The sequence below is a fragment of the Hippoglossus stenolepis genome, chromosome 16 (assembly GCF_022539355.2).
Source record: "Hippoglossus stenolepis isolate QCI-W04-F060 chromosome 16, HSTE1.2, whole genome shotgun sequence".
Taxonomy (NCBI): domain Eukaryota; kingdom Metazoa; phylum Chordata; class Actinopteri; order Pleuronectiformes; family Pleuronectidae; genus Hippoglossus; species Hippoglossus stenolepis.
The window spans coordinates 9,109,659-9,136,449 of record NC_061498.1 but is presented as its reverse complement, the minus strand read 5'-3'; the positions used below and the strand labels follow the sequence as shown (position 1 = coordinate 9,136,449).

At 44.5% G+C, this 26,791-nt stretch overlaps 2 protein-coding genes across 3 annotated transcripts in view; both read left to right on the top strand.

Moving 5' to 3' along the window:
• The first annotated feature begins 984 nt into the window (after positions 1 to 984).
• srl (sarcalumenin) lies at positions 985 to 15,487 on the top strand. 2 transcript variants are annotated; one of them, XM_035179967.2, is made up of 7 exons: positions 985 to 1,136; positions 8,892 to 8,984; positions 9,293 to 9,388; positions 10,124 to 10,159; positions 11,222 to 11,338; positions 12,020 to 12,253; positions 12,336 to 15,487. In XM_035179967.2, the coding sequence occupies exons 1-7, from the start codon at positions 1,076 to 1,078 to the stop codon at positions 13,145 to 13,147; spliced, it is 1,449 nt and encodes a 482-aa protein (XP_035035858.1). In that variant the 5' UTR covers positions 985 to 1,075; the 3' UTR covers positions 13,148 to 15,487. The 2 variants fall into 2 exon arrangements, with proteins under 2 accessions (XP_035035858.1, XP_035035859.1); XM_035179968.2 differs by lacking the exon at positions 10,124 to 10,159.
• A 2,377-nt stretch (positions 15,488 to 17,864) lies between these two features.
• LOC118123534 (adenylate cyclase type 9) overlaps positions 17,865 to 26,791 on the top strand; it is a 34,931-nt gene continuing 26,004 nt past the window's right edge. The window contains exon 1 of the mRNA XM_035180984.2: positions 17,865 to 21,227. Coding sequence (XP_035036875.1) covers positions 19,415 to 21,227 — 1,813 coding nt within the window. The 5' untranslated portion in view covers positions 17,865 to 19,414. The remainder of the gene's footprint in view (positions 21,228 to 26,791) is intronic.

Sequence of the window (26,791 nt, the reverse complement as noted above, 5' to 3'; positions counted from 1 at the left end):
AGCATGTTTCACTCATTTGAAACATCATCATTCTTTGTAAGGCCTCTGTCTAATAAATAATGTATTTCATGATTTACTTTTTCACCATCAATTTGTAGGATAGCATTGTTTATTTTCAGTCTGTTCATTTTGATTGAACTAACTGAATGTTTGGGTTATGGATGCATTTATTTACTTTCTTAATGATAACTTGAATGGCTCTCAGTCTAGCGCATAGCCAAGTCCCAGCAATCCCCTTAAATTCAATCAAGCTGCACCAAATTTCACAAACTCAAAGATATCAGCCAACTATACAGTATATAGATCCATGAATTATCCCCAGAGAAATTGGTGGGAAAAAAAAACACCCCACTATCTTGCAAACGTTAGAAAAAGAAAGACAAATATTCCTGGATCCGCCCCAAACTTTAATGGGTTCTTTCTGCGCCCGTGACCCATCATTCCATGAAAATCTGTTCAAATCATGCTGAAAAACAAACCAAGGCCCAACAGTTCCCTTAAGAAATCATATTTAAATTCACTAGATTCTGATTTTTAGTTGGATCTGCACCAAATTGCACACACTCATAAATATCAGTCCCCTAAAAATGGATTACCCCTTCTTACCCCTCTACAAAATTTGATGATCCTGAAACCAACTTCCAAACCAATGAACCCTAACCTCCTTGACAAGGTAATTAGTTGAGTATTTATACCACATTTAAGCGACTATAAAGCTCAGATAGAAGCTTAAATTTAAAAATATAGTAGTCCAGCAACTAAACCCCGTTTTCAATCTTAAAAACAAATTTTGTGACACTGAGAAGGTGAGTGATTCAACACCGAAAGATCTCTGTGTACTGTGATGCTGAGGCCCACACTGCGACCTCTCTAAAACAGGAGAGCCAGCTGCTTGCACACGTACAGGGTCCCTGTTGCATGCGATGACTCCTCCAACACCTCAGACACACGGCTCTGAGCCTGCCGTACCGGCCGGCCCTCTCTTTGCCCCGCCTCTCCTCTCTGCGTGCCCTTTAACCTTCCTGCCTTGGTATATATAGTCTGTCTGACTATCGGAGTTCTCCTGGCAGCCATCATGAAGGGTACAGTCTCGATCTGCTGTCTCCTCTCCCTGCTGCTTTTGCAGGCCACAGCAGGTAAGAGGCACTTGGGTGAAGTATCCAGCAGTTTTTTTGTAAAATGGTGCACTGAGGGCACAAGATACGTTTGTGCTGCTAATGAATGAAACTCTGACACAATGTAAGTCTATTGGTTCAATGAACGTGCTGATGGGGTACTTGATTGCTTTGTTGGCTTGATCATACAAACAGTTCAGTTGTGATTCAGGCTGTTGAAATAATAAAGAATGATCTGACCCAAAGTAGCACAGGCAGATTCTTAAATCGGTTGTGGAGGCGGCTTAGTCAGAAATGGTGCTGACTGCTGGAGGCAGAGTACAGAGGGACAGTGACAGTTATGGGGACACCAGCCGAGGATAGACACAGACAGCGGCAGGGAGACTATTTAAAATCTTTCCCAGTTTATAATTAAACCGTTGTCACCCAATACAAAATGATGGATTTAACTTGCTCTCTCTTAAATCCACAAAAAACACACACAACGCTTAAGTGGATAACATTTTTAATGTCTGAACAAGTGACTTATTCTCATTTTGGTGAGTTTCCGATGGGAGATCAGTTGAGGATTATTCAAGCTAGAGTTCAGCCTCTTCTGCGACAGCGTGTCAGCTGTCCTAATGCATGACACCAGCTGATGGAAAGTCCTAGTCAATCAAGGAAAGCCACTCTGCAGCTTCATTGTAGCTTTTCCCCATTCATTGGTTTAGTCTCCTTTTGAATTTCATCCTTTTTTACGGAAGAGTTCCTTCAGGTCCGAAATTCCTATATTCCCTGTGATGATAATCCATTGTATCATCAAGTACAGGGATCCCGCAATAAATATGATATACAGGGAACCCATGTTGACTGGCATACTGACCACAGCTTCTCTCTGACCGGTCATTCTGAAATTGTGGCCTGGTCTGTGGTTCTGGACGGGAAACGTTTAGCATTACCCTTGTCTGTCACCCTTGTCTGTCCTTGGGGGTGGTGTTCAGCTCCACAACCCGAGGCCAAGCCTCCATATTCCAGGCTGCTGTCAGGAGTCTAAGATTGGAAGGCCTCCTGAAACCCAACACTGTCCACTACAGTACCTCCCTCCATTTGACTCCCCTTCCCTCCTGACTCCTCACCCCTCTCAGCCCCATGCGTCCCTTTGGATACGCTGCACAGCTGCTGCCACTCTGCACTGTCACAATCGCAATTTATTCCCAGCAGTTGCCCTTATAGGGACATGCATTCTCCAGGCAGGAGGGGCCGGGCTGTGGCTGCAACTTATGGGTTGACAGACCCCTTCTGCAGGCCCATGCAGGTGACTTTTGGTGGCCTCTGTCTTTAAATCTTTCGTGCATTATGTGTTCTGATTATTTCCCTGCAGAGCATGTCGGTTTTAACACCTGTAAGTAATGAGAAACATGAACTCTTTGCCACTCAGTGTGTAATTATTTGGGTTATTGATTCCTTCGATCTAACTCTGCACTGCAGAGGGAGCAGAAAGGGTAATCTCCTTCTAAAGGAATGTGAAATCGATTTTGCTATCGTTTCATCAAAGGTTGTCCAACTGCCCAGGGCAGGGCAAATCTCTAGTCCTAAGGCAGAGATGTTAACACTGGACATCACACTGTTGTTTTCTCTCAATACTTGAAAAAGATGAAAGCAGCAGCAGAGCAGTGTCGTGATGTTGTGAAATCTTACCCTCACAACTGTCTCATGCCTCTCCTTCAAAATATGGACTAAAGCCAGTTCCTTATGTTACAGTAAATACTTTTAAAATATACATTACAGAATACCGGCCCTTGAATGCAATTCATAACCAATTACGATACATTACCCAAAGTAAGTACTTCAAATACTTCAGCATTGTCTTACGTTATTATTGCAACACCAAATGAATGTCACACACAATACTGCTCTCTTAAGTAGTCTGAACATTGCAATGGTGATAGTCAAATTCCTTGATATTTAAAAAAAATTAAACTTGGTGTTACAGTTCTGTAGACCATTTTGTTGCCTTGCAATTAATCCTTTAACAATAAAAGTGGCATCAGAAGAGGCCGATTCAACGTAAATCTGCAACACGGAAGCGTGCCTGTTGGCTAAACCTGCTTAGCAAGCTAGCTATGCTGACAATGCTAACGGGCTAAAGTCAGCTAGCAATTCAGCTAAGTAATTAGCTCACTAATTGGTACTTTGACCAGAAAATGCAGACTTAAAAATCAATCACTATATGTAATCTGTAACCGTATTCTGAAAAGTGTAACAGTTACTTATAGTAAGATATTACTATATATATACTCTGTATTCCATTACTCCGCAACACTGTTAATGCTTTGAGTGTATCTGAGTGAACACACCTAGAACGTGCCAGAAGTTCTTGTTTTGGATAGTTCACCTGGTTCTGCCATTTCCTGCATTTCACTACCTTCATGCATTGAATAGCTTCCACTTTCATGCCAAATGCAAGGACCAGAGGAAACCTGGTGTGAACGAGTGTTTGACAAGCAGCCGGGCTCCACGATCCTGATCACTTCCAGTGTGTTACATGGGTGCAATGGTAAACATGGGTTACTATAGTAACTATATGGTTATTATAAGGTTGCTAGAAACCCTACACTAAAATGGGGTTGTGTAAATGGCTCTGACTGACCAAGCTGTGCTCAGTGTCTAATGTCATACATGGGGTTTGAGATTGAAAGGGGCTTCAGACAACTGCTAATCCAATATAAAAATATCTTCAGTGCAAATGTAATTACGGCATTTTGCTACAATGCACACAGAAAAGTGTGAAAAGTGTGAACTTGCATAGCTATATGCATTATATTTAGTTTTGGATATAGAAATATCTCACAGCCCTACAGGGCCTTAATTAGTTCTTCACACCAGTGTGTTTATACTGAGTGGTAATACTAACCATCGTTAATACAGTAAAAACATCTTTGGCCTCCTGACTTTGCAGGAGGGGAGACATGGAAAGTTAAAGGCGCACTGTCACCACATGAACCCCTGTGATGGCATGTGGCATGTCTGGGACACCCCTCTGATGGTCGTAGTAGAGGGGACACGCCAGTCATCCTCAACTGCCATACTACGCACCGCTGCTTAAGACAAGCCCCCTAGTTCCAAGGGCACCTGACGTCCTTTTCCTAGCTTTCAAACAGGAGAGCAGGGATAGAGGCAACAGATCAACACCTCAGCGTAAAGTACCTTTGCCCTTGGGCCTTTCTTTGAGCCTGACGTCGCTCCACTTCATCTCTAGCTGTCAGTGGAGGATGTGGAATCTGGACGTGGCTCACATAAGATGCTCTGAAAGGGCTAGTGATGGAATCAGTGTTGATTTCTTTACTGTCAAACTAAATGCACCAAAACGGGGCATAGTTTGAAAGTGATGCTGACAAAAAGAAAACTGAATTATACTTTTGATTGAGCTGCATTTCTTGCGTAGAATTCTCGAGTAAACCCGAACACACTGGCGAGTGTCAGTCTTATATGTGAAACTTACATTAGTGCTCCAGGTACAGTAGCTCTCTCTTAGTTCATCTGTATATTACACAGTCAGCTCTGTGTGATGTGGATGTCTATGAGTCTCCAGACTGACAGTCAAAGCCTAAAAATAGGAGGCAGCATGCTGCCCCCACCTCGGTCCATTTTCTGACCCATTGTGGGGCTATTCCTGACTATGGGGGAGTAGTAGTTCCACAAACTGTTGCACCTGTTGCCATCTGTGGCCTCTTCTCACCACGCCCTGCACATGCTCTGCTGACTCCTCTCATACCTCTCACCCTTTCTGGAGGATAATAATGTGCTTTTTTGGGGGGGTTATGCACTCATCATTTATTTAGATTTGATTAGGTTTAGTTTTTGTAGAAAAGGACGTGATGTCCTGATGAAGTTGGCTTATGTTAATGTAGTTATTTAAGAATCTTGTCAAGCCCATTTCAATTTGAGTGCATTTGATGCCTCTCCACAGAGCTTTCCAGTGGAACCCCTTGGCCTTCAGTTAAGGTTGCCTCAATCCCCCCGTGCTCAGGATAAATCCTCTGACTGGGGGGGTTCCAGGCCCGCTGCCCTCATCATGTTCAGTTTAATTCAATTTACCTTCACTGTGCTGCAAGAAGAACATGATCCTGGGGCTTTACACAGATACCTAATATACTGCAGATACATTCCAGCACACACATATACCTGCATGAGAACATAATATCTGGGGTATTCCTTGTCTGTATGCTTTGAGGGAAAAAATTATATGTCTAATATTACATATTTTTTATTCAGAATTATCACTAGTTCGATACTGGTTGAGGTTTGTGCCAATTATTTGCTCATTGTAAAATCATGCAAGTTTGTGCACATCAACTCAGATTTTTGGTAAAACGCCCCTTAAGTTACAATCTTTGTGCATGTATTAATCCATGTATTGAAATTCAAATATCTGTGTGAGTAAACCAGAGGAGAGTCTTTAAAGAGCACCATATGAGTTTTGCACTTGCAGCTGTTGATTGTTTCTCATGTTGGAATAGCCTCCATGTTAGAATCTAAAGTTGAGGCATGACTTACCCCACCGCTGAGGCCGTGATAGGCTTAAATCGGCAACATTCCTGCTGGATGTGCCGAGGCCGACAGAATGTTTCTCCAAACTGAGGGAGGGTTGTGTGGCAACGGGCTCAGTTAGGACACATGGTCCTGAGCGCAGATGTCTGGGGTTCAACTCCCGTGGCGCCTGCAGGGTTAATTTTGAGCACTGATGCAAGGCTCGCCGTCCGCGGGCAACACTACCTCTCTGATCTTTGCGGAGTTCTGTCCCGGGGCCTCCATCAGGGATTGACTGGATTGGAAGGTGTTAACAAGTTCACAGCAGTTAAGGCCCACTCAAGAGGCCAGTGTTAAAAGACACGACTCTTCTGACTGATGAGTCAAGTTACAGGAGCTTGATGAAGCTTTGTGTGCTGCATGGAAAAGACCAGTCCGTTGAGAAGATATAGATTATATTCTTAAAACTTTAGTCTCCAAGTCGAGAAATCTGACCGGAGACTTCTCTCTCTTTCTTTTCCTCTTCTTCCTCTTGTAATTGATTGCATCCTGTGTCAAATCTTTAGCCACTGAGATGTGCAGCGAACCTTTGCTGAGTGTCAGATTTGCTAAAAGGCACAGATTGTGTTACAAGGGGTTGTGGCTTTCTGTTTCCTCTGCAGGTCAACAGCTGCTCTGCAATCAGCTGACCGGACTCCGACTTATAACGTCTTCGTTGCTTTTACGTTTATTTTCCAATTTGAACTGCTTCATTGCACATTTCTCTAAGTAGACAGATACGACAGAAACATGCACATGTCACATGCAAAAAGTAATAATTCCATTTACTCTGGCATTATTGTAATAGTCCTTGCTGATTTGGAAAGTGTGTGTATAAAACAAAACACAACACGTAGCCTATTATATATCCAAAACATGGTGTCACACATCGATACTGTATAAATTTAGATCCTTTTAGGCATTGCAGCATTGCTCATACCCTTCTTTTATTTTGGCTGCTAACCTTTTGGTTTCTCTTGTTCTTGCACCGTGCTTGAGCAACATTACACAGGTTTATTTTTAGCAGGTTGACTTGGAGAGAATCATCGGTGACGCGTTGTTCCTCCGGCAAAGGACCAACTGTTGTGTGTCTCAGTTGAAGCCTTGGCGATACAATATATTAATGTGTGTGTGAAAGAGTGGGACCTACACATTGTTTAAAACACACGTGGGTTATTCATATAAACACATTTTCTTCAGGCTTGTCATTTGATGCACCGTTGGCTTCGGCCAATGCGACCTTACATTCGGACTCTTGGACAGAAACCCTAGAAGTCACTGACCACATGGCTAGTGGCTGTACTCCAGGTTACGGTGCAGGATTCTCATATTGATATACAAGCTGGGTTTCAATTCAGGGGCCGCCTCCTTGTGGGCCACATAGACCGCAAAGGCCGAACTGAAATGAGACGGCCCGGTCTACAGAGGATTTCCCTTATCAGCTTTACGAGTCCCGTCCTTCTTGCTGAAGTTGGACATGCTGAGAAAGTTGTAATGCCTGTTGAACGTCCCGTCGCTTGCAGGTGCCATTACCTCTTTGAAAACCGGTTCTTCACTGGAGCGCAATGAATCCTGGGATAGCTCGGGAGGGATCCACTGGTTGGAGCCTTCGTTTCTTGGGGATGGAAGAACGCATTTGTCAGTGTCGCCCCGTTGAAACAAAATCAGTCTTGAAATGCAGCCTCCAAGAGATGCCAGGTCGTGTGTTTGTAAATTGTCACATCTGGTGTACAGCGAGCACTTTCTTCTTCCTTTACCTTGTGAAATCTGCATTCAAAACCCAACGGAAATGTTTTTTTACATCCCCCACCAGGTGCTTATGCTTTACACCAGTCTGCTTTTGATATATGAGGAGTATTGCCCAGACATAACCTGGGCTCAGCAGGACCCTTGCCAGTCACCAGCTGAGATCAGAGGGCTGCGCCTTTGGCATCAGCTCCACCTTTTCCCTCACTCTCTGATCCTCTGTGCGTGTCTCTTCATCTGAACACGGCCTATTATTTAGTTAGACTACATTTACAATGTTGTTGTTTGTTTGGTCAGATGTGTGAAGAAGGTCAGGAGATCCTTATTTTATGACGTCTTTTTATTTTTTACGACCAACACAAGGATTTATTTAGAAATATTAACTAATATGTTTCCTGTGCCAGTAAATTGAATCTAACTGGGCTGTGTTGACAGAAAGTCTTAATATAACAACACCAGTATTCAGATTATGGCATGTGTCTTACAACTGAATGACTGCAATAAATCACCTCACAGATTCAATATTTCCCAAACATGCTGTTAACAACCTTCAAACTTCATTACAACTCTATATGGGGGAGCGACTGGTACCTTGAGTACTAAGGTCCTTCCCTCCACCACCAACACCATCACTAGCACTCCAAAGAAGAATAAAGTGCTCATAGATGCAGCTCAAAGCCATAGCAGGCATTGTCTGTGTGGGAGGTGTTACAGCGAGGCCTGCTCTGAGGCCAGGGCACACAAGGACACACCTCACAGCCCATAAGTCTGTGATAGGTGGATAAATATGGAGGAGAAAAGACAGATGACTGCACATTAGGGTCTCATGTATAATACCGATGGGAACGTTGAGATCTCCACCCAGTCCGTTATGACACTGGGGAAGTCCCTCTCTCTCTGTGTCTCTTCTCTTTGCTGTTGTTATAAGGCCATGGTGATGTCCAACAAATGTCTTTGTGTGTTTATTTCTGGCCCTCGCGTTCTATATTAAGAGCTGATCGTACTAAACAGCTGTGATCTAAGCAATCTGATATGTGGACATGACACAGTGGTGAGCGGATATGTTCTCTTGGACTCACACACACACACACACACACACACACACACACACACACACACACACACACACACACACACACACACACACACACACACACACACACACACACACTTCAAGATTGTGCTGTCATACTTCAGGCATTCATTCTGAAGGTTTGGTATTTACAATGTCAGCAACAAGACAAAGAGATAGACGCAGAACTCGGAGTGCAATGAATTCAAGGCTCAGTTTGTAAACATTTGATCGTGAAATATCGGCTCAAATACCGATACCGAGATGGATGTGAATCAAGAAATAGCAGTATCACTGGCCTCAGTAGCAAAGCTGTAGTTTGCACCAGTTCTGGCCACTTCTATTATTCCTTAAACAGTGAAATTAAAGACACACAATTGAAGTTCATTTTCTTTTTTATGTTTTCACAGAAGAAGAAGATGCCGCCTCTGTTCTCAGAGACAAATCTCACATCGACGAGACTTTGCGGCTTGCAACTGAGGAAAGGTCAGGAGACTATGCAGGTGAGGATCAAGGGTGATTCAATAGATGTGATTTTCTTTTGTGAAGCTTAGTGCTAAGAATGATTAAATTATATATAATCGATAAAGCATGTTGAAGCTGCAGAATGCTGTGATTCCCTTTAATTCCCTTTACAATGATAAGAGATGAATGTGTGAAAGATGTAATGAGGGATCCATGTAGACGTTCTTTCATCTTAAAGACTAATAGGGCAAAAAGGCCGGGAACACATCAGCTTGACTATTAAAAAGTAAGATACCTACCAATCTGTGCATCTTCTTTAAAACGTCTTTTTCATCTTCACCTCCAGCGGCTCTGGAGAGGTTGCGGAAGATCTACCACACTGCCATCAAGCCGATGGAGCAGGCCTACAAGTACAACGAGCTGAGGCAGCACGAGATCTCAGGTACCACGGGGGGGGGAATGGGCTGTGTCTGCTCGGTTCTGTTTGGGTTGCTTTGGTGACTGATGTGTCGACTTGTTTTCTACACATCACACACATCATCCTCACACCATTATAGCACAGTAGTGACTTCACCTCACTATATTGGGAATAAAGAAAATGTACAGCACAAATTACAGTGAACGTAGTTATTAAATCGTGGTGTTGTTGGCCCAGGAAAAAAAAGGTATATTATCTTTATGTCTTGGCCACTCCATTGAAAATATTTCTTCCCCTTTTCTTCTTTTTCTGATATTTTTGTAAAGTCCCTGGTTGATTTTTAAAAGACTCAGCACAGCTCATCTCTCTAAACTGCACACTGGACTCTTCTTTCCCACAATGAAATGAAGCTCGCCCTCTTGTGGCTTCTCAGGCTCAGCAGTCATGCACACATACAACCACCGAAGCCTATAAATGAACACAAATGTATTATTATATTCACCTCATCGCTTCAACACATGCACACCGTCCATTTGCAGATGGACGTGTTTGACACATTAGGTCTGATATGGGACAAAACCTTCAGAGAAGACCCCCTCACCCATTGTTACACCACCCCTTCCCTGTTGCTTGTAGAAACCTCACTCCCTCACTGAGCTCTCCTCACTCTCATCCACCTCCTGTTCCCTTCACTCCTCTGTGCTCCACCCTCCGTCTCCTGTCCCCCCACCCCCTCAACCCCATCCCCTTGTCTAACAGCCTACCCCGGACGAACCCTGGGTGAATCAGCCGCAGGTGGGTTGCAGGTGGTGGGGCTTACCTGTGCATGGCACTGGCTGAAAGTGCTCAGCCCCTTCCTCCCTCCCCCCCGTCCTTTCCCTTCATTTGTCCATTTGTGTTACTGCACAGCTCTCTGTGGGTGACACGACTGATACAGAGAGAGCAGCAGTTTCATGTGAACCAAAAGGGATTTGACTCTTTTTTGATTTACTCATTTAAAATTCCCAAAAGTGTTTTAAAGAATGAAAAGGGGAGAAATGTCAATTCAAAAAATGTGGTGCCAAAATAAAAGACTTTAAGCTTGGTAGTGTCCAGGCAGCATATGTACAGTATTTAAACAGCGACTGAGCATTAAGTTTAGGGTGTTAAAATGTAAAACATGGAGGGGGTTGCATGTGCAGTTCTGGCTTGAGCAAAGGACACAGGTCTGATGAGGGGACCCTGGTGGGAAAGGGTGGTCAGTGTTCAGCTGAGAGGGAATCGACTTTCTGCCACTTTGTTCTTTATTTTAAAAAAACATTTGAAAAGCCACGAAGCTCAGGAACAGCTAATGGTTTTAAATTCTTTCTTTTGCTTTTTTTTTATCCTCATCATCATTTGAAGCCATTCATATGGTGATAAGCGAACGTTCTTGTTTCCTCCCAGCCGGACACCATGTTCCCATCACAACACACACGGCAGCTTGCTATGAGACACACACACACAGTTAGTTTGCTTTGCTGTGTGTCACTGAAACATGGCTGCAGCATCTCATTGATACACTTTTTCCTGCTATTAAACAAGCCTAACAATGTGTTTCTTTGCCTATTTCTTTCTTTGCTATAAAAAGAAAACTTCGTCTGTGCTCTGGATTAAGAGTGAAAGGGCTGACGTTTTCCTTAGAGTCTCTCAATTTTGTATATTATTGTTTACCCAAGGATACATAATGGATGGATAGATTTTTTTGATCAAATAAAATCTCAGCATAATTCTTCATAATCTTTCACATAAAATATGTTATACATTTGAGAGGCTCTTTCTCATGAATTTACCATCCTGTTGAGGTTTTAATCACAGTTTTTTCTCCCCTTTCAACAGATGGAGAGATTACCTCCAAACCCTTGGTGCTCTTCCTGGGACCCTGGAGCGTAGGAAAGTCCTCCATGATTAATTACCTCCTGGGCTTGAACGACAGCCCCTATCAGCTCTACACAGGTATGTTGCACACAGTGTATTTTTTATTTTAGCATGAAAGAGTGTCAAATGTTTTAAACCTGTGTGCTTTAATCCAATAAGAACAGATATCACTCAGTTGAGCGCATAGCTCCACCAGAACTCAACAGTCCCCTCATGAAACTACATTTATATTCACCATATCCAAATTTATATTTGGATCATCGAAATACACACTCTTATAAATATAAGTCTTTTTTTCATCAAGATCCACGAATTATTCTCTGAGACATTGACGAAAATGTGAAAAAAATGCCCTATCTCACGATGTTAAAGTATGTGAAAAACAATTCCTGGATCAATTCCCCTGATCTGGATCCCCACCAAAATTTAATCTGTTCCTCCCTGACCCAGACCCTGATCCTTCAACCAAGTTTTGTGATCATCCACCTTGTAGTTTTTCCGTAGTCCTGCTAAATAACAGACAGACAAAACGAACCCCCATAAACCTACAGAACTATAAGAGAGGAAGGTGCCCTAACTGAATGTTACACTGAGGAGGTCATTTATCGAGTGATCGGACACTATCAGAGGTTTTGGTGAATTAGATTCTTGACGTCAGATGGAGGCTAAACAGTGATTTCTGTACTTCTGTCCAGCCTCTATCTCTTGCTGTCCCTGTTCTTAACATATCCCTCTGTTTCTCCCTTGGTTTGTTTTCAGGAGCCGAGCCTACTACCTCTGAGTTCACTGTTATTATGCACGGGGAGAAGATCCGCTCCGTTGAGGGTATTGTGATGGCAGCCGACAGCTCTCGCTCTTTCTCGCCCCTGGAGAAATTTGGCCAGAACTTCCTGGAAAAGCTGATCGGTATTGAGATGCCCCACAAGCTGCTGGAGCGTGTGACTTTTGTGGACACGCCGGGAATCATTGAGAACCGCAAGCAGCAGGAGAGAGGTGAAGCAGCGACGTAACACAGCTCAAACACAAAGCAGATGGGTGCAAGATGCATGATATTTATTTCTCTTCTTCTGCCCAGGCTATCCCTTCAATGATGTTTGCCAGTGGTTCATTGACCGTGCTGACCTGATCTTCGTCGTGTTTGACCCCACCAAGCTGGACGTGGGCCTGGAGCTGGAGATGCTCTTCCGTCAGTTGAAGGGTCGCGAGTCCCAGATCCGCATCATCCTAAACAAGGCTGACAACCTGGCCACCCAGGACTTGATGAGAGTCTACGGAGCACTCTTTTGGAGCTTGGCTCCCCTCATCAATGTGACCGAACCCCCCCGTGTCTACGTCAGCTCCTTTTGGCCATATGACTACGCAGCTGACACCAGTCGCGAGCTCTTCAAGCGAGAGGAAATCTCCCTTCTGGAAGATTTGAACCAGGTGATTGAAAACCGCATGGAGAACAAGATTGCCTTCATCCGCCAGCATGGCATCCGTGTGCGCATCCATGCCCTCCTGGTGGACCGCTATGTCCAGACCTTTAAAGAGAAGATGAGCTACTTCAGCGACCCTGAACTCGTGTTCAAGGAGATTGTGGACGACCCGGACAAGTTCTACATCTTCAAATCCATCCTAGCCAAGACCAACGTCAGCAAGTTCGACCTGCCCAACCGCGACGCTTACCGTGACTTCTTTGGCGTCAACCCAATCACCAACTTCAAACCCTTGTCGTCTCAGTGCTCCTACATAGGAGGCTGTCTGCTGGACAAGATTGAGAAGGCCATCACCAATGAGCTGCCCGCTCTTCTGAGCAGCATTAACTCTGTCAAACAGCCCGGCCTGTCCTCCTGCGAGACAACCGGCTGTGGTGAGAAGCCAAAGAACCGCTACCGGAAGAACTGAGGAACACAAAATAACTTAAGCGGGGGAAGTAAAGGGAGAGGAGGTGAAGAGAAGGGATCCGGTGGAAGCCAACCCTGCTTTTATCAGAATGCCTGTATTGTTGAGGAGACAGAGGAGAGAGGATTAGTGTTTGTTTTTTTTTCCTCAGGAGAATATGGGAATGTGCATTTAGGCCCTGTGGGAATGAGGAGTGGGAGGGAAGAGTAATTGGTTGATAAGACAACTTAAGGACACAAGTGCTGAAGAAATGAGAACAGGTCACTGATCACTGAGTTTTTGTTGAAACACACATCCCTCCTCTCTCCCTTGCACAATCACAATGGACTGCCTGGGATTTCGGGGGTTGAGGAAGTAAATGATGTGAAGAAAAACAGTGATGAAAAAAATATATATATAAGTACGATCAAATAAAAAATTGAAAATCCTGAGACTTATAAAGTCAAATACCAGCTCCCTTGTATGTGAATAAAATGGGAAGAGTGGAAACAGTGGAGTTGCAAATTTGTGTTGTAAAATCCTGAGAATTGCATTGCAGGAGGTCAATTCCATTTGCTTCAGAAGGTGATTTTAAAGTAGCCTTTTTTGTGGGTGCTATACAAAGCCTTTGTCTTTGGGTGCTCTTCCAAACTCTTGACATAGATTAACTTTAACGTTGCATGTTCCTCACTTATCAGATGCATGTATTTTCCCTCTAACAAACTCAACCCTGAACCAGCAAGGCCACGCGGCGAATAAGGCCTTTTTATTTCTTAGTTTCATTCGCTCACCAGTCTTGGTTGTTGACAACCTGTGAAATGAGCACCGTGATGGAAGCAGAGGTCAGGGTTCAAGGGTCAGAGAGTCTTCAGAGCGGGATGGATCGTTTCCTTCTGCTTCACTTCTTAACTCCTCTTACTGTTTCTGAGTGCGTCTATAAATTTGCCAGTCTTTGGCAGAAACTCAATAAGGAGTAACTTTTGTCCTTCAATGATAAGCTTCCCAGCGTTTTTTCAGCTGAACGACCATAATAGCGACACATGAGAATGTGTTTGAATTACAGCTCTCTGTATCTATTTGTGTTTGCCATTTCTTTTGCAGGTTAGAAAGATATTTATTGATTTGTTTTCTGTGTAAACTTCCCAAATGGGTGCTGAACAAACCTTCACTGAAACATTGTGATAGCGGACCTCTGATAATGTATTTTGTAGACAAAACAAAAAGAAACAAAAGGCCACGAGTTGACCCCTGACCTCTGTGGAAAGAACCATGCTCTAAATACTGATCCCTACGTCTTTGGAGTGACACACGTCATAGCTACAATTTCTTACGTGAGCCTACCTCAGTGAACTTCCCAGGAGTATGGCACGGCCAAATCGCTCAAAATAGTTTGACAGTTTGTGAAACACTTATTTAACACGTTTTGAAGCTGGCAAAGTCACTTTTTGGCATCTGATGTTTGTTGGCAACCTGCAGAGACTCCAGGAAATTTCTTTGCCTGGCAAGAAATAATCAATTACCCAAATTACCAATGTGCTGCGTTGAAACTACACTTTCTGTTCGATGTCAGCAAACAAGATATGATGTATTAATTTGGGAGCTTTAGACGTGCAGTTAGGTGGACTTCAGTTACCTTTTGACAGACCCAGGCTTACTGTTTCCCCCTGTTTCAATTCTTTATGCTAAGCTAAGCTAACCAGCTGCTCCGGGCAACATATTTAGAGAAACTTCCTATACCGTTACCTGGATGATAGCGAACCCTCGCAGATTCAAAGAATTTGAAGTCTACCAAAATGACAAAGCGCTGCTTGAACTCTCAAGTCAGTCAAGGGACAGGTCGGTGGTAACAACACCTTCTCTCTTCGTCTTCCCTCACTACCCCCCCTAGTGCAGAGGGTTTTTCTTTCTCAAATCTGAAACATCATGGAACAGAAAAGAAAACGACCTAAAAGACAAACCCCACTGAAACTCACATTTGCTTAATTCCCTGTGTTTCGCTGAGTGTGTGTGCGTTCCACAGGATGTGTTTGTTAAGTTTACACTGCAGATCCAGAACATGCCCACTAGAGAGTGCTGTGTAAAAGTGTAAAAAGTTATACACGCAGACCATTGACTAACACTTCTGGTAGCAACAGTCCTCAGTGGACTGACAGCTTGGCCTTATGAAATTGTGTGGTTGTGCTTTTTGGTATAGTTCAGTATCAGTTATCTTATTTTCCTGTGAATTAGATCTTGACTGGATGTGTGTCTCATTAAAGAAGTTGTTGGTTCACTTTTCTTTTTGTTTTGCTATAAAACTTTAATTAATCTTTGCCCAATTCTTTTGGAAGCTTGATCATGAAGAATAAAGATTTGTTGATCATTTGTTGGAGTGAAACTTTGTGGTTATTCTCATAAAACCCTGGGTTCGATGGTTCATCATGTATGGGTAAAACAGAGGGTTCCAACTTGTACCAAGATAATTATTTTTGTCTTGTACCCTTTCTATCTCTCTGTCACATCTCCACATGCCCCACTTTCTTTTCTCTCTCTTTCCCCCCAAGACTCTTAACGTCTCTCTCACTAATGATCCGATCTCTCACCTTTGGGTTGGAAAGGAAAGAGGGAAGTTTTTTTTTTTCTTTAGCTGCATTGCACCAACAGTTTGTCGTGATGAGAGGGGTGTGTGTGGGTATGTATGTTCGATAAGATAAGATAAGATAAGATAAGATAAGATAAGATACGATAAGATAAGATAAGATAAGATTGTGGAATGGGATAACTGAATGCAAAATCCTTGTCCGCTTGGTGGGCCTGCAGTGTCGGCCAAATCGCTGACCATTCTCCATCACTCACCTCCTTCAAAATTTGACTCAAAACTCACCTTTTAAATCTGCTTTTAATCTGTGATTTATTTACGTAATCTAATTGTTTTTAATGTAAAGCAACTGTCTTTTAACTGCAATAATGTTACCTTGTTGTTAGTGTTTTTACTGTCCCTGTTTTTACCATGTTAAGTGCCTTTGAGTACCTTTTAAAAGCGCTATACACATACAATGTATTATTATTATTATCATTATTATGTCGATTTTGCTGGGAAACCTCAGCAGCAGGTCTCAACAGGGAACAACGCTCAACCATACCTCGCATGGCCCAGGACTCCTCAACCAGAGAATGGGATATGCTTTGTGGCCTTTCTCAAATGGGCTTCTTCGCAAACCTCCCTCAATGGCACTGTGAGCTCGACCATTATTATTTTATGGTCTTCGATGGTGGACCACAACACAATGATTGGTTGGAGGGTTGTTCGCACCACCTCTGGGAACAGCAGCCTCCTTCCTACATCAATCTCAGGAGCTGCAGGACCTTTGCAAGAAAACATTTCTCTGAGATCTTGGACACACACAAATCAGACACATGTTTGCATCAACAAATACACAGATAATAACATGATAAGCACATCGAATATTTACATATATTATACAATATCTACTTCTATACCTGCAGAGTCAGTCTTGTTTGAAACGTATAGTTTTATACGCCATGCCATCAATTTCTGTTACAATGGCAGTACCCAAAACTCCACATTTTAAACACATAAATCACATATCAATCTAAAAGTGGAGAAAGTATTTTCCCTCCTCTCATAAAGGACATGCTTTTTGCAGGTCTATTGCAGCAGGGGGTGCACAGGGGATCCTCTCGGTGTACTGTTAAACTGTGAAGCCACAGTGCTGACTACAGAGAGCGGCTGTTTAATATTCCCTCTAAGGCGGCTGAGAATAAAGACAGTCAAGCATTAAAGCGGGAGGTTCTTTATTCAAATATGCAGCACATACCATTTCTGAAAAATCACTGCACAACCTTAGAGGTGTTGAAATATTGTGTCTATAGAATGCATTTAGGCAGCTCATATGGGTTGATTTAACCAAATAATTAAATTTTATAACGGTATCCTACATTTCTATTACATTTATTGCTATTATCTAGAGAAATTTTGAGGCCTTTGCAATGTTGAGGACTATTTATTTATCTCCTGCTCATCCCTGGGCAGATCTTTTACATCCTTATGAGATAAAACAAACCTCATCCTAAATGTAAAAAGTGCATTTCCAAAGAGGTTTCTTCAAAAACGTCCCCACCCTTCCAAGAAATACGTGCTCGCTACCTCGAGTCTCCTCTCAAGTGTGTGCACGTACCTCCACGGCTCACCCCCCCTCCTCCCCTCCCCAGTCCTCCCTGCTTCTCCTCTCTCCGCCTGCCAAACACTCACAGCAGCGTCAAGTCAACGGTGACCACGAAAACGGAAGCACGGAAATGTGTTTTCAAAATAAACTATGCTTAGAAAGTGTTTGGCTTATGGTTGAGGCTCCATTTTCTGGAGCTTTCTCATGTTAGTAATATAAATCCTATTCTATGAAAAGCTGTTGGAGGATACATAGGCCAGCAATACATGTATGGAATATCATCTCTCTATTTATTTTTCATCAGTGGTACCACGTGGAGACATTGTGAAGGCCTATACTTGTATGTTTTTTTGGCAAATTATAGGCCTGTTTAAGGTTTCTACTCTGATGTAATTTAAACCCGAGGGACAACATTTAAGATCATGTATGTGTTGTTAAATTGCTCCAGGAAGGTACTTGTATGCCACAAGGCAAATTGTATGCCTGTGTAAGGTTTTATTTTGAAAGAAAATAGCGGAAATCATTTTAACAGTATTCTGTCGTGCTTCACACACACACACACACACACACTCAAACACACACACGCTACTCGAGGCTGGACGCCTGTCAGCGCACAGAAGATGGTGGCGGCTGCGGCAACAGTGTTACCCACCGCGCCTGGAGAGCTGCGCGCAAAGCATTTCGTGCCGGTGTCGACGCTGCCGCTGCCGCTGCGCACGGAGAACAGTCACATTACGGTGTTTAGACAAAATCCAAGTCACCGTGGACGTTGCAGGGAATGAGAACAAAAAAAACCCAGGTTGGACAATGCAGCAGCCATAAGCCATCATATTTGTCTCGGATCAGAGGGGCAGTTTATTTGGAGGTATGAAGACCCCCCCCCCCTCTTGTGTGATTCAATGAAAGTGGCTGGATCAAGGTAGCACTCTGTGGGACTGTGGTGTGGGGGGGGCGTGCAGCGGAGGTGGAGACCATTCAATTAGCCTTCGTCTGCCATTTAGAGGTGGACCGAGCTGCCCTGGGCAAACTTTACTCCAGAGGGAAGGGGAAGGACTGGACGACAGTTGTCTGCTCCAGGCTGGGTTCAACACCCCCCCCTCCTCTGCTGTCCGGTCGACACGGAACATACAGAGTCACCGGCGGGGTCGGGATATCTGTGACGATGCGTTTGGTGCGTGCGTGGATCCCAAAGCAATACCGACGCACCCCGGAGACGAGGCAGCCGCTTGGTGCGTGAGCCCCCGGAGGAGCGCGTTTCGCCGCTGACACGGAAGCTCAACAAACCCAAACAGTTTGGTGTGTTTTTACGCACGGCGCCTCGTGCACTTCTCTCCTGCAGACCTCCTCCACGAGATCCCCATGTGCGTTGGGAGACGGTGGAGACCCCGGAGTGGAAAGCCAGGAAAGCACGGGGCTGCGTGCACGGGAACTGTTGTGATTAGGCCCCGCAGTTAAGGAGTGTGGGGTATGAACACATGCTCTCATGTTCCCGTTATCTGGAGTTGACCTGCGCCTTGAACATGAAAAGTTGACTTTTTACGAGCAAACAGCAGATTGGAGTCTCGTCTGTTTTCAGAGACGTGAAAACAAAACGCTGCAGAGGATTTGTTTTGAACGTCTGGAAGTTTTATTCGAGTCCTGCAAACAAGACGCAGTTTATTTAACTCGCACTTCTCAAGAACCCCTTTAATAGACATTGGCTTTTCCTCTTCTCTTACCGCACAGTATTTTGTAATCCTGAGTTTTCACAAACATTCTTTTCCAATGAGTGGACCTGGACTGGAACAAAGCAGGCAGCGAGTGAACCTTGCAGACTCAAGTGCGTCAAAACAGACGGGGACGTAGTGGAATGCAGGGACTGACGTCAAGAGAGGCAATAATGAACTGCTCAAACTGTGTGGAAGGTCTGATGCAGTTTCTGTTGCCACTTCACTGCTAACTGAGTGGAATTTTTCTCTCAAAAGGCCTCTGTCTGTGCTCTAGTTTTTCACTTTTTACACGTATCAGTCATTGCCCCTTTACTGTGGGCCCCATACTTTGCCTTACTTTTTTCTATTCTATGTTGTCTTTGAAAGAGCAACACCTTCTGCAGAGTTTTTGATTTTTCTATAGGTTGAAAAGCAACATGGCATCCCCCCAACATCAACAACTGCTGCCTCAAAACACAGAAGTGAGCTGTGACTCAAGTGGAGATGGAGGCGTCTCAGTGAGGGTTGGCAGCAGTGTCCGACACAAGCACGGAGGCGGGCCGCTTGGTTCAATTGGGGGAGGCTTCATCGGGGGATCCAAGCACTGCAAGTACAGCATCTCCTCGAGCTGCAGCTCTGGGGAATCCGGAGTCAGGAAGACGACAGTCAGGAGCTTTCGCACGCACAAGAAGATGCCTCAGCTGTTTGAGAGATCTGCAGGCCATTTCTGGGACCCAAAGTTTGACTCCTCGATCCTGGAGGAGGCCTGCAGAGAACGGTGTTTCCCTCAGACCCAGCGGCGCTTCCGCTACGTGATCCTTTACCTGATGGCTGTTGGCTGCCTCTGGGGATTGTACTTTGCTGCCAACCCTTCCCGCTGTGACAGGGCTGTCTTTCTCCTCCCCACTGCTTCCTTCCTCCTTTTCTGTATCCTCCTCTTCCTCTTAACTTTCACTAAGCTCTACTCGCGCTTCTACAATCAAGCATCCCTGCTGCTCATCGTTGTCACCGTCATCCTCACCCTGGCCCCCCAGATCCAGACATCAGGCTTCAGGGACCCAGAGACTCCCACACCTACACTTGATTTGGAAGAGTTCAGTGGCATGGGGCCCAACTACAACCTGTCCCATGGCAAGCTTGTAGGAGGCGGCACCTGGTCCCCCTGTATATCTCCTGTAGGCACCTTCTCCCTCTGTATCGAAGTTCTTCTGTTGCTGTACAGTGTTCTGCACATTCGCCTCTATGCTTCTGTCTTGCTCGGCTTATTCTACTCAGTGTTTTTTGAGAGTTTGGGCTGGCTGCACCTGACTCAGGCCGGGGCCAACTGGAGTATTGCCTCCCAATCAGACTGGGACACGCTATGTTGGCTAGGCCCAGCCAAAGCCCTGCTCCACCTCTGCGCCCACGTCATCGGCATCCACCTGTTCATCATGTCTGAGGTGCGGTCGCGCAGCACCTTCCTAAAGGTGGGACAAGCTATAATGCATGGTAAAGATCTGGAGGTGGAGAAAGCCTTGAAGGAGCGAATGATCCACTCTGTCATGCCCAGAATTGTGGCTGATGAACTGATGAAGCAGGGTGATGAAGAGATGGGTGATCATTCAGTCAAAAGATACTCCACCAGTGGTGCAGCAGCTGCCATCTCCAGTCCCAAAAACAACAAACGCAAGAAAACCTCCATCCCTCGAGGCCAGATAATCTTCCGACCCTTCAACATGAAGCGGATGGAGCCTGTCAGCATCCTGTTTGCAGACATTGTGGGCTTCACAAAAATGTCTGCCAACAAATCTGCTCATGCCCTCGTGGGGCTTCTGAACGACTTGTTTGGACGTTTTGATAGACTGTGTGAGCTCACTGGCTGTGAAAAGATAAGTACACTAGGAGACTGTTACTACTGTGTGGCCGGTTGTCCTGAGCCCAGACCGGACCACGCCTACTGCTGTGTGGAGATGGGCCTGGGCATGATCCAAGCTATTGAACAGTTTTGCCAGGAGAAGAGGGAGATGGTGAACATGAGGGTGGGCGTCCACACCGGCACGGTGCTGTGCGGCATCCTGGGCATGAAGCGCTTCAAGTTTGATGTTTGGTCAAATGACGTCAACCTGGCCAACCTAATGGAGCAGCTGGGAGTGGCTGGGAAGGTCCACTTATCACAGGCCACTGCGAACTTCCTGGATGACCGCTTCCAGCATGAAGATGCACAGGTCACCGAGAGGATAGGACAGAGTGTGGTGGCTGACCAGCTCAAAGGTAGGTGTTTACATTTGTATCTCTCCAGTGTTCTTTCATGTCTCAATGTTATGTGCTGGCTAGACTTTCTTGGCTTAGTTCCTAACAAGAATAATATAACTCCAAGGTCAGCAGCAGTAGCCACAAATTGGCTGCAACAGTGAGACTTATCGCTGCAATTATGCCTCAATGAACCCACAAACTTTATGGCATTTTTATGTGCTCAAGTTTATGTCTTGTAATGCTTCTCTGCCATCCCCAGAGGAATCGACTGCTTATGCAATCATATCATCAGTCGACCCCAAAAGTGTCAGGAGACTATTTGCCTCGGTGAAGGACGACACAGGGTTGTAGCGTCATGTTTTGCACCGAGCACAGATGGGCTTGGGTGTTGGTATTATGTGACTGTGCCCCAGACAGACGCCATCTTCTTTCTCATCCTCTCCCCCACCCGCTCTCTGCCCCCCTCTTTGTTCTCTTGTTCAATTACGTTGCCTTCCAGACGTCCTCACTGTGTCCTGTTCTCATAACCTTGCCTTGAACTTCCGGGATTGCTTTACAACTTAATATAAGTGTCACCTTCTCTCGATAGAGATATGTCTGCAGTTTTATTATCTCCTCTCTATCTTGTCCTCTATTTTCCTCGCCTCTCAACCGCTTGACTGCAGCTTTTATTTGATGTGTTTATACGAATCACTTTGGTTTTACTAAATGTTGGCTTAATGTCTCTTTTCCTAATTTGAAGCTTGCTGATCTATTGACACCTGCTGCGAAGTGACAGTGTCTGACTAATGAATAGCAGATGGTTTATTTTGATTCCAGTAGATGCTCAACGTGTCTCCTTGGAGGCTGTGTGACGGATTTTGTACACTGCATTCTAGGTTTTTGTTGGCATGAACTGGTAATTTACACAAATTAGCAGATGAAGAAGTGTATCCAGTGCTAACGAATGATCAAAAATGTTCAGACTTCACGCAGATTTCCATGATTTGCGCCTTGAAATCAGTTCTGTGACCAGTCGAGGGCCAAGATCCAGCAAAAGTGCTTTTTGTTTACCAGCCAGCCGGAGTGATTTATGGGCCTGCAGTTTCCCCTCATCTCTTAGATTAATGAGTGACTACCACTCTTGCTCGTGTGCCAGTTTTTTTTTTTTTATCGTCAGGATAAATGCGTTTCTCGCAGGGTTATCACCCCTCCTCCTTCTCATCTCCTTTCTTGTCTCCATCATGTATTCAGTTCCCCTCCCGAGATTTATCCTCTCCCTGTAGATTTGCTGTGCCAGTGACAGAGCTGGCTGTCAGGAGAGAGTTGTTCTCCAGTGCTGTAAAATTTCCTCCACTGTCTAGCTCAGTCTGTGTAAATCACTTGGGTAGCACTGCAGCCAGGCATGGATCCTGGCTGGGTCGTGTCCCTGTTGCTTTGCTCAGAGTGAAATTGCTCTGACCTACACGCAGATCGCTGTGCAGCTGTCTTCTGAGTGTTTTTGGATGTTATCTTTTGAGTTAGGATAATGTTAAAGTTTTCACTCAAATAGTTTTTGACTTGTGAGGTTGCTTCTTTTTTTTTTTTTTACACTTCCAGACTGAGGCTACAGATTCAAGTTTTTGTCTCATCGTGTAGGTGCATGTCGGTTTATGGTTTCTATCTCACTGTTAATCTAAGCTATTCATGGCTCATTGTAGCAGAGTGCAACCACTGCTGGTCTGTGGTTTGAGCAACAAATGGAGACGTTGCAGCTCAGTTTTCATTCCAGTCAGTGTAGCCGGTGTTTGCGGTTAAGTGAGAAAAAACACTTTGCCAACAGTGGCGTTAGCTTTGAGGCTCTGACTAATCTCTGATCTCTTCTTAATCTCACAATCATTTTCTAACCACTAGATTTTTTTTGTTTTATAGAATGACGGGAAACTGAAAAAACAATGGGACTATTAACTACGATATAAGGACAGAGAAAATAATGATTTTAGCACAATAGCCTAAAGAAAATGTTATCTTTTAATTAGCCTTAATCAGTTTCTCAATCTATCAATGAACACTTATTTTTTATAATTGGTCTCACCAGTGAAAATGCTGTTACAATTTGCCCAATAATAACATTTTATGTCTTAATGATATAGAACGATTAATTTTGTGTTATTTGACGAATCAAGCTTTATTGACTTCTCAACTCTATTTTCTCACATTTCACACATAATTAAATGATGAATCAAATAATTAGATGATAGAAAACAATCAGCAGAAAAATCAATACTGGAAAAAAAAAGAGGTTAGTTACAGCCTCATTGTAAACCACAACACATCTTACTGGTAGGATGTAGTGTGAGGATATTTCCAAAACAGTACACATACCCTGCAAGACTCTCGCATGTGTGTTTGTCTCTATAAGGGGCCAAGACAACACGTTCGGTGTGTTGTGCTTTTTCCAAACTGGAAATGGAGGCTATAATTGGCCCAGTTTCCCTGGAAAGTACCTGTCCATGTCCTCCCTTTTGTGCTTAATACAGAATGATGGCACCTGCAGAAGGTGGAACCCTCCGGGGGTGAGTGTCAGTATGGCCCGTATTATCTTTTGACTGGTGACAGAATCACTGCTGAGAGCCGGAGCCGGTTCCTCTCGACCCCATTGCTTCAAAATTAACTGTTTGGTTGGTTGATGTTGACTGAGGGTTGTGTGTTAATGTAAACGGGAACAAATGTAGATGTTAAGGTCATAAGCAGTTGTTGCGTTAACCTGTAACACTACGATTCTGTTACTGACTGATCACAGCTGACCACTGCAAACCCACTGCCTGCTCAGCAAAAAAACAAGCAGTATGGAGGAATGTTGTTTTTTTCCTGTTGTTTACCCCTGAGACTCCTAAAGTGTTTCGTAGACTCAAAACACTTCACCCACCCCTCCATCGGCTAAAAGGGAGTGAATATTGACCACATGTTTTCCAGGTGGCAAGAAACACGACTCTAAATTAGTGCTGATGCCGCCCTGTTACTGCTTCTCCAACCACAGGGCCTCGTCTTGCTTTTGAGTTTTGCTGTTTTGTATGGAACAACCCTCATCTTCTTCGTTGGGAATTTTCCAGGCTGGTGGTGTAACTAAATCTGAATGAATAACAAATGAAAGAAGTAACCCAAGTTAACACTGTTAATGATGATCTAAAGAAAACTCACTGATTTGAGCATCCGACGGCTATCGTATAAAACTGTACAGCCCTTGTCTACTAATAGTCGTCATGTACAGGGTTGACCGTTTCCTGCTGCCTTGCTGTAGGGCGTGTGCTCTGATTCAGTCTGACCTTTTCTAACTTAACTGCTGAGCTGTGCTGTGCTGTGCAGCTCCGCTCTGTGTATCCCCTCCTGCCCTGCTCTCTCCTCTCTTTGCCCTGTGGGAGATTTCTAATTAAGCAAGACTGGATAATCTCCTTGGCTAAAGTGATTAATGTTGGTAATTCTCCATCATCATATCTTCCCACACTGGCCCGGTATTATCCTGACCCCCAAAATACATCAGCCGCTGGCCAGCCAGACGTTTTTATCTCGGCAAATGATATTGGTTGCCGATAATGAGGCTTTCACGGCTGTGTTTATTTATGATGAGGCAACAAGAGAGATTTTCATGTCATGTTGATATCAAAGTGAGTCAGCCAAGGCCACGGGGTGTGCTCGCTACAAAATGGAAGATAATTTGTATTCTGGTCCATAATTTGTCCCAATTCCTTGTCCACTTTTAAGCCTTCAGAACAATAATTGATTAGCTACATTAGGATTGATTTGAGCACAGAGCAGAACTTCGCTTCAAATAGTCCCGGTGATGAACGGTCTGTGTCCCTTCACTCTGGTTCTATTACTTCATGCTCCGCAGAAGGTATTGGTTATTGGGAGAGCCATTTGTCTTTTTGGGTGACTGACATGTGCACACAGACACACACATTTTCCCTTTCACGCAGCCCTGCCGTGGCACTGTGAATACCTTTCCTCAGGGCTGCACCTCAATCAGCAAAGTGTAGTCGCCTGAGGCTCAGCGGAGAATTACTTATAATGGCTGCTCCCTGTGACCTTGACCACGATAAATTCGGCTGGTTTTGATGTTATGCTTCAAAGAAGCAGGGGTAGAGATATGCAGGTGAGGGAGAACTAGAGGAGGACAGTCCATGACGTGCGTTTAGCTCTGGTCTAATTCTACCATTAAAACTTTTGGTCCAGTGGACAGTGCCACTAAAGCCGTTTTCAGACATGACCTCCAGAGGATGTCCGGAGAATTAGGCCCGGGACTTTCTGCGAAGGTTGCTTTTCACACATGAACCACGCAGCAGATCTTCCACTCAGACGCGTTCACAACAACTCAGAAACCAGCGTAGTGTTCAGGTGAGGGGAGGCGCAGCAGACGGAGGCAGCAAGTAACGTATGAATTCTGCTGGGGAGATAATGTGTTTTTTGTTTACAGCACATGGACACCAGCGTCGGCTCCAATCACCAAAAGCTCTTCGTCTGTGTCTTCTATGTGTATGGCACCGCTTCGTCATCCTGAGATATTTGTTTTGTTTTTGTTTTTATCATTTTCCCATCTTTTGCATGTTTGAAACATCACAGACACACCCACACGCTCCAGGATCTCCTGCTGTGTTCCCACATCTGCTCCTCTGGACTTTCTGCTTTTACTAGGGGGAAGGCCGGAGAAAGTCCGGAGGCTCAGACGTTTGAGTTCTCACAGCCCTTACGGAGAATATCACGAGGATCTCTGGAGTTCAGTGCATGTCTGAAAGCTCATGAAGTGCATTTAGCTCTGGTCTACTTCTACCATTTAGACTTTTGGTCCAATGGACAGTGGAACCACAGCCGCGTTGCTTAAACACCACTACATTAAACTACCACGTAACTGGAGCTGCTGTGTCGAGCTTGAGTGAGAACCACAAGCAAAGAAAAGGAAGCTGTACATACACAAGCCTCTGGATTTAACACCTAAATGCTGTGTGCGTGTGTGTGTGTGTGCACGTTCTTTCTGCACACTGCTGCACTTGACAGAAAGTTAAACGGTTTGGCTTTTTCACACTAATATATAGACAGCTGTCTTCTCACCCTGCCAGCAGTCAAATACCTGGCATAATTTTCGTCTAGACCCTCGAGACCAAATCAGTATGCGCGCACGCCATTCAACACTACTGAAAGACAGGAGGGGTCGATGGTGAAGTGCTCTGAGTGGAGTGGCTTATTGTGAGTGTCGGGGGTAAGAAGACGTGGCAAGGCTACGTGGTGGACGATTTTGGGAGGGTTAATAAAAATGGTGCTAAATAGAACCCAGGATTACTATAACACGGTATACAACTTTCTTTAGAGGCCCTTTCTGCTTAAGTCTGGGAGTGGGCTCCTCACAGGCTGCCGGGGGGGGGCGGTGACTCTAAGCTACTATATTGTATCGCAGTGACCAGGAGCCTGGAGCTCCTTGGCTCTGCATGGTAGATTACAGCTCTGCAGAGAGAGTAATGGCATAATACATCACATCGCATTGTACAGTATCAGCCTGTATTATGAATTATAGTTCAGCACAGCATGGCATCGCAGCCTGCAGCCACACAGTCTCACCATTTGCCATCTTT

Coding starts and splice junctions, on each gene's coding strand:
- srl (XM_035179967.2), top strand. CDS start 1,076: ATGAAGGGTACAGTCTCGATCTGCTGTCTCCTCTCCCTGCTGCTTTTG. Junction 11,339..12,019: donor CCCCTATCAGCTCTACACAG/GTATGTTGCACA, acceptor GTTTGTTTTCAG/GAGCCGAGCCTACTACCTCT. Junction 12,254..12,335: donor CCGCAAGCAGCAGGAGAGAG/GTGAAGCAGCGA, acceptor TCTTCTGCCCAG/GCTATCCCTTCAATGATGTT.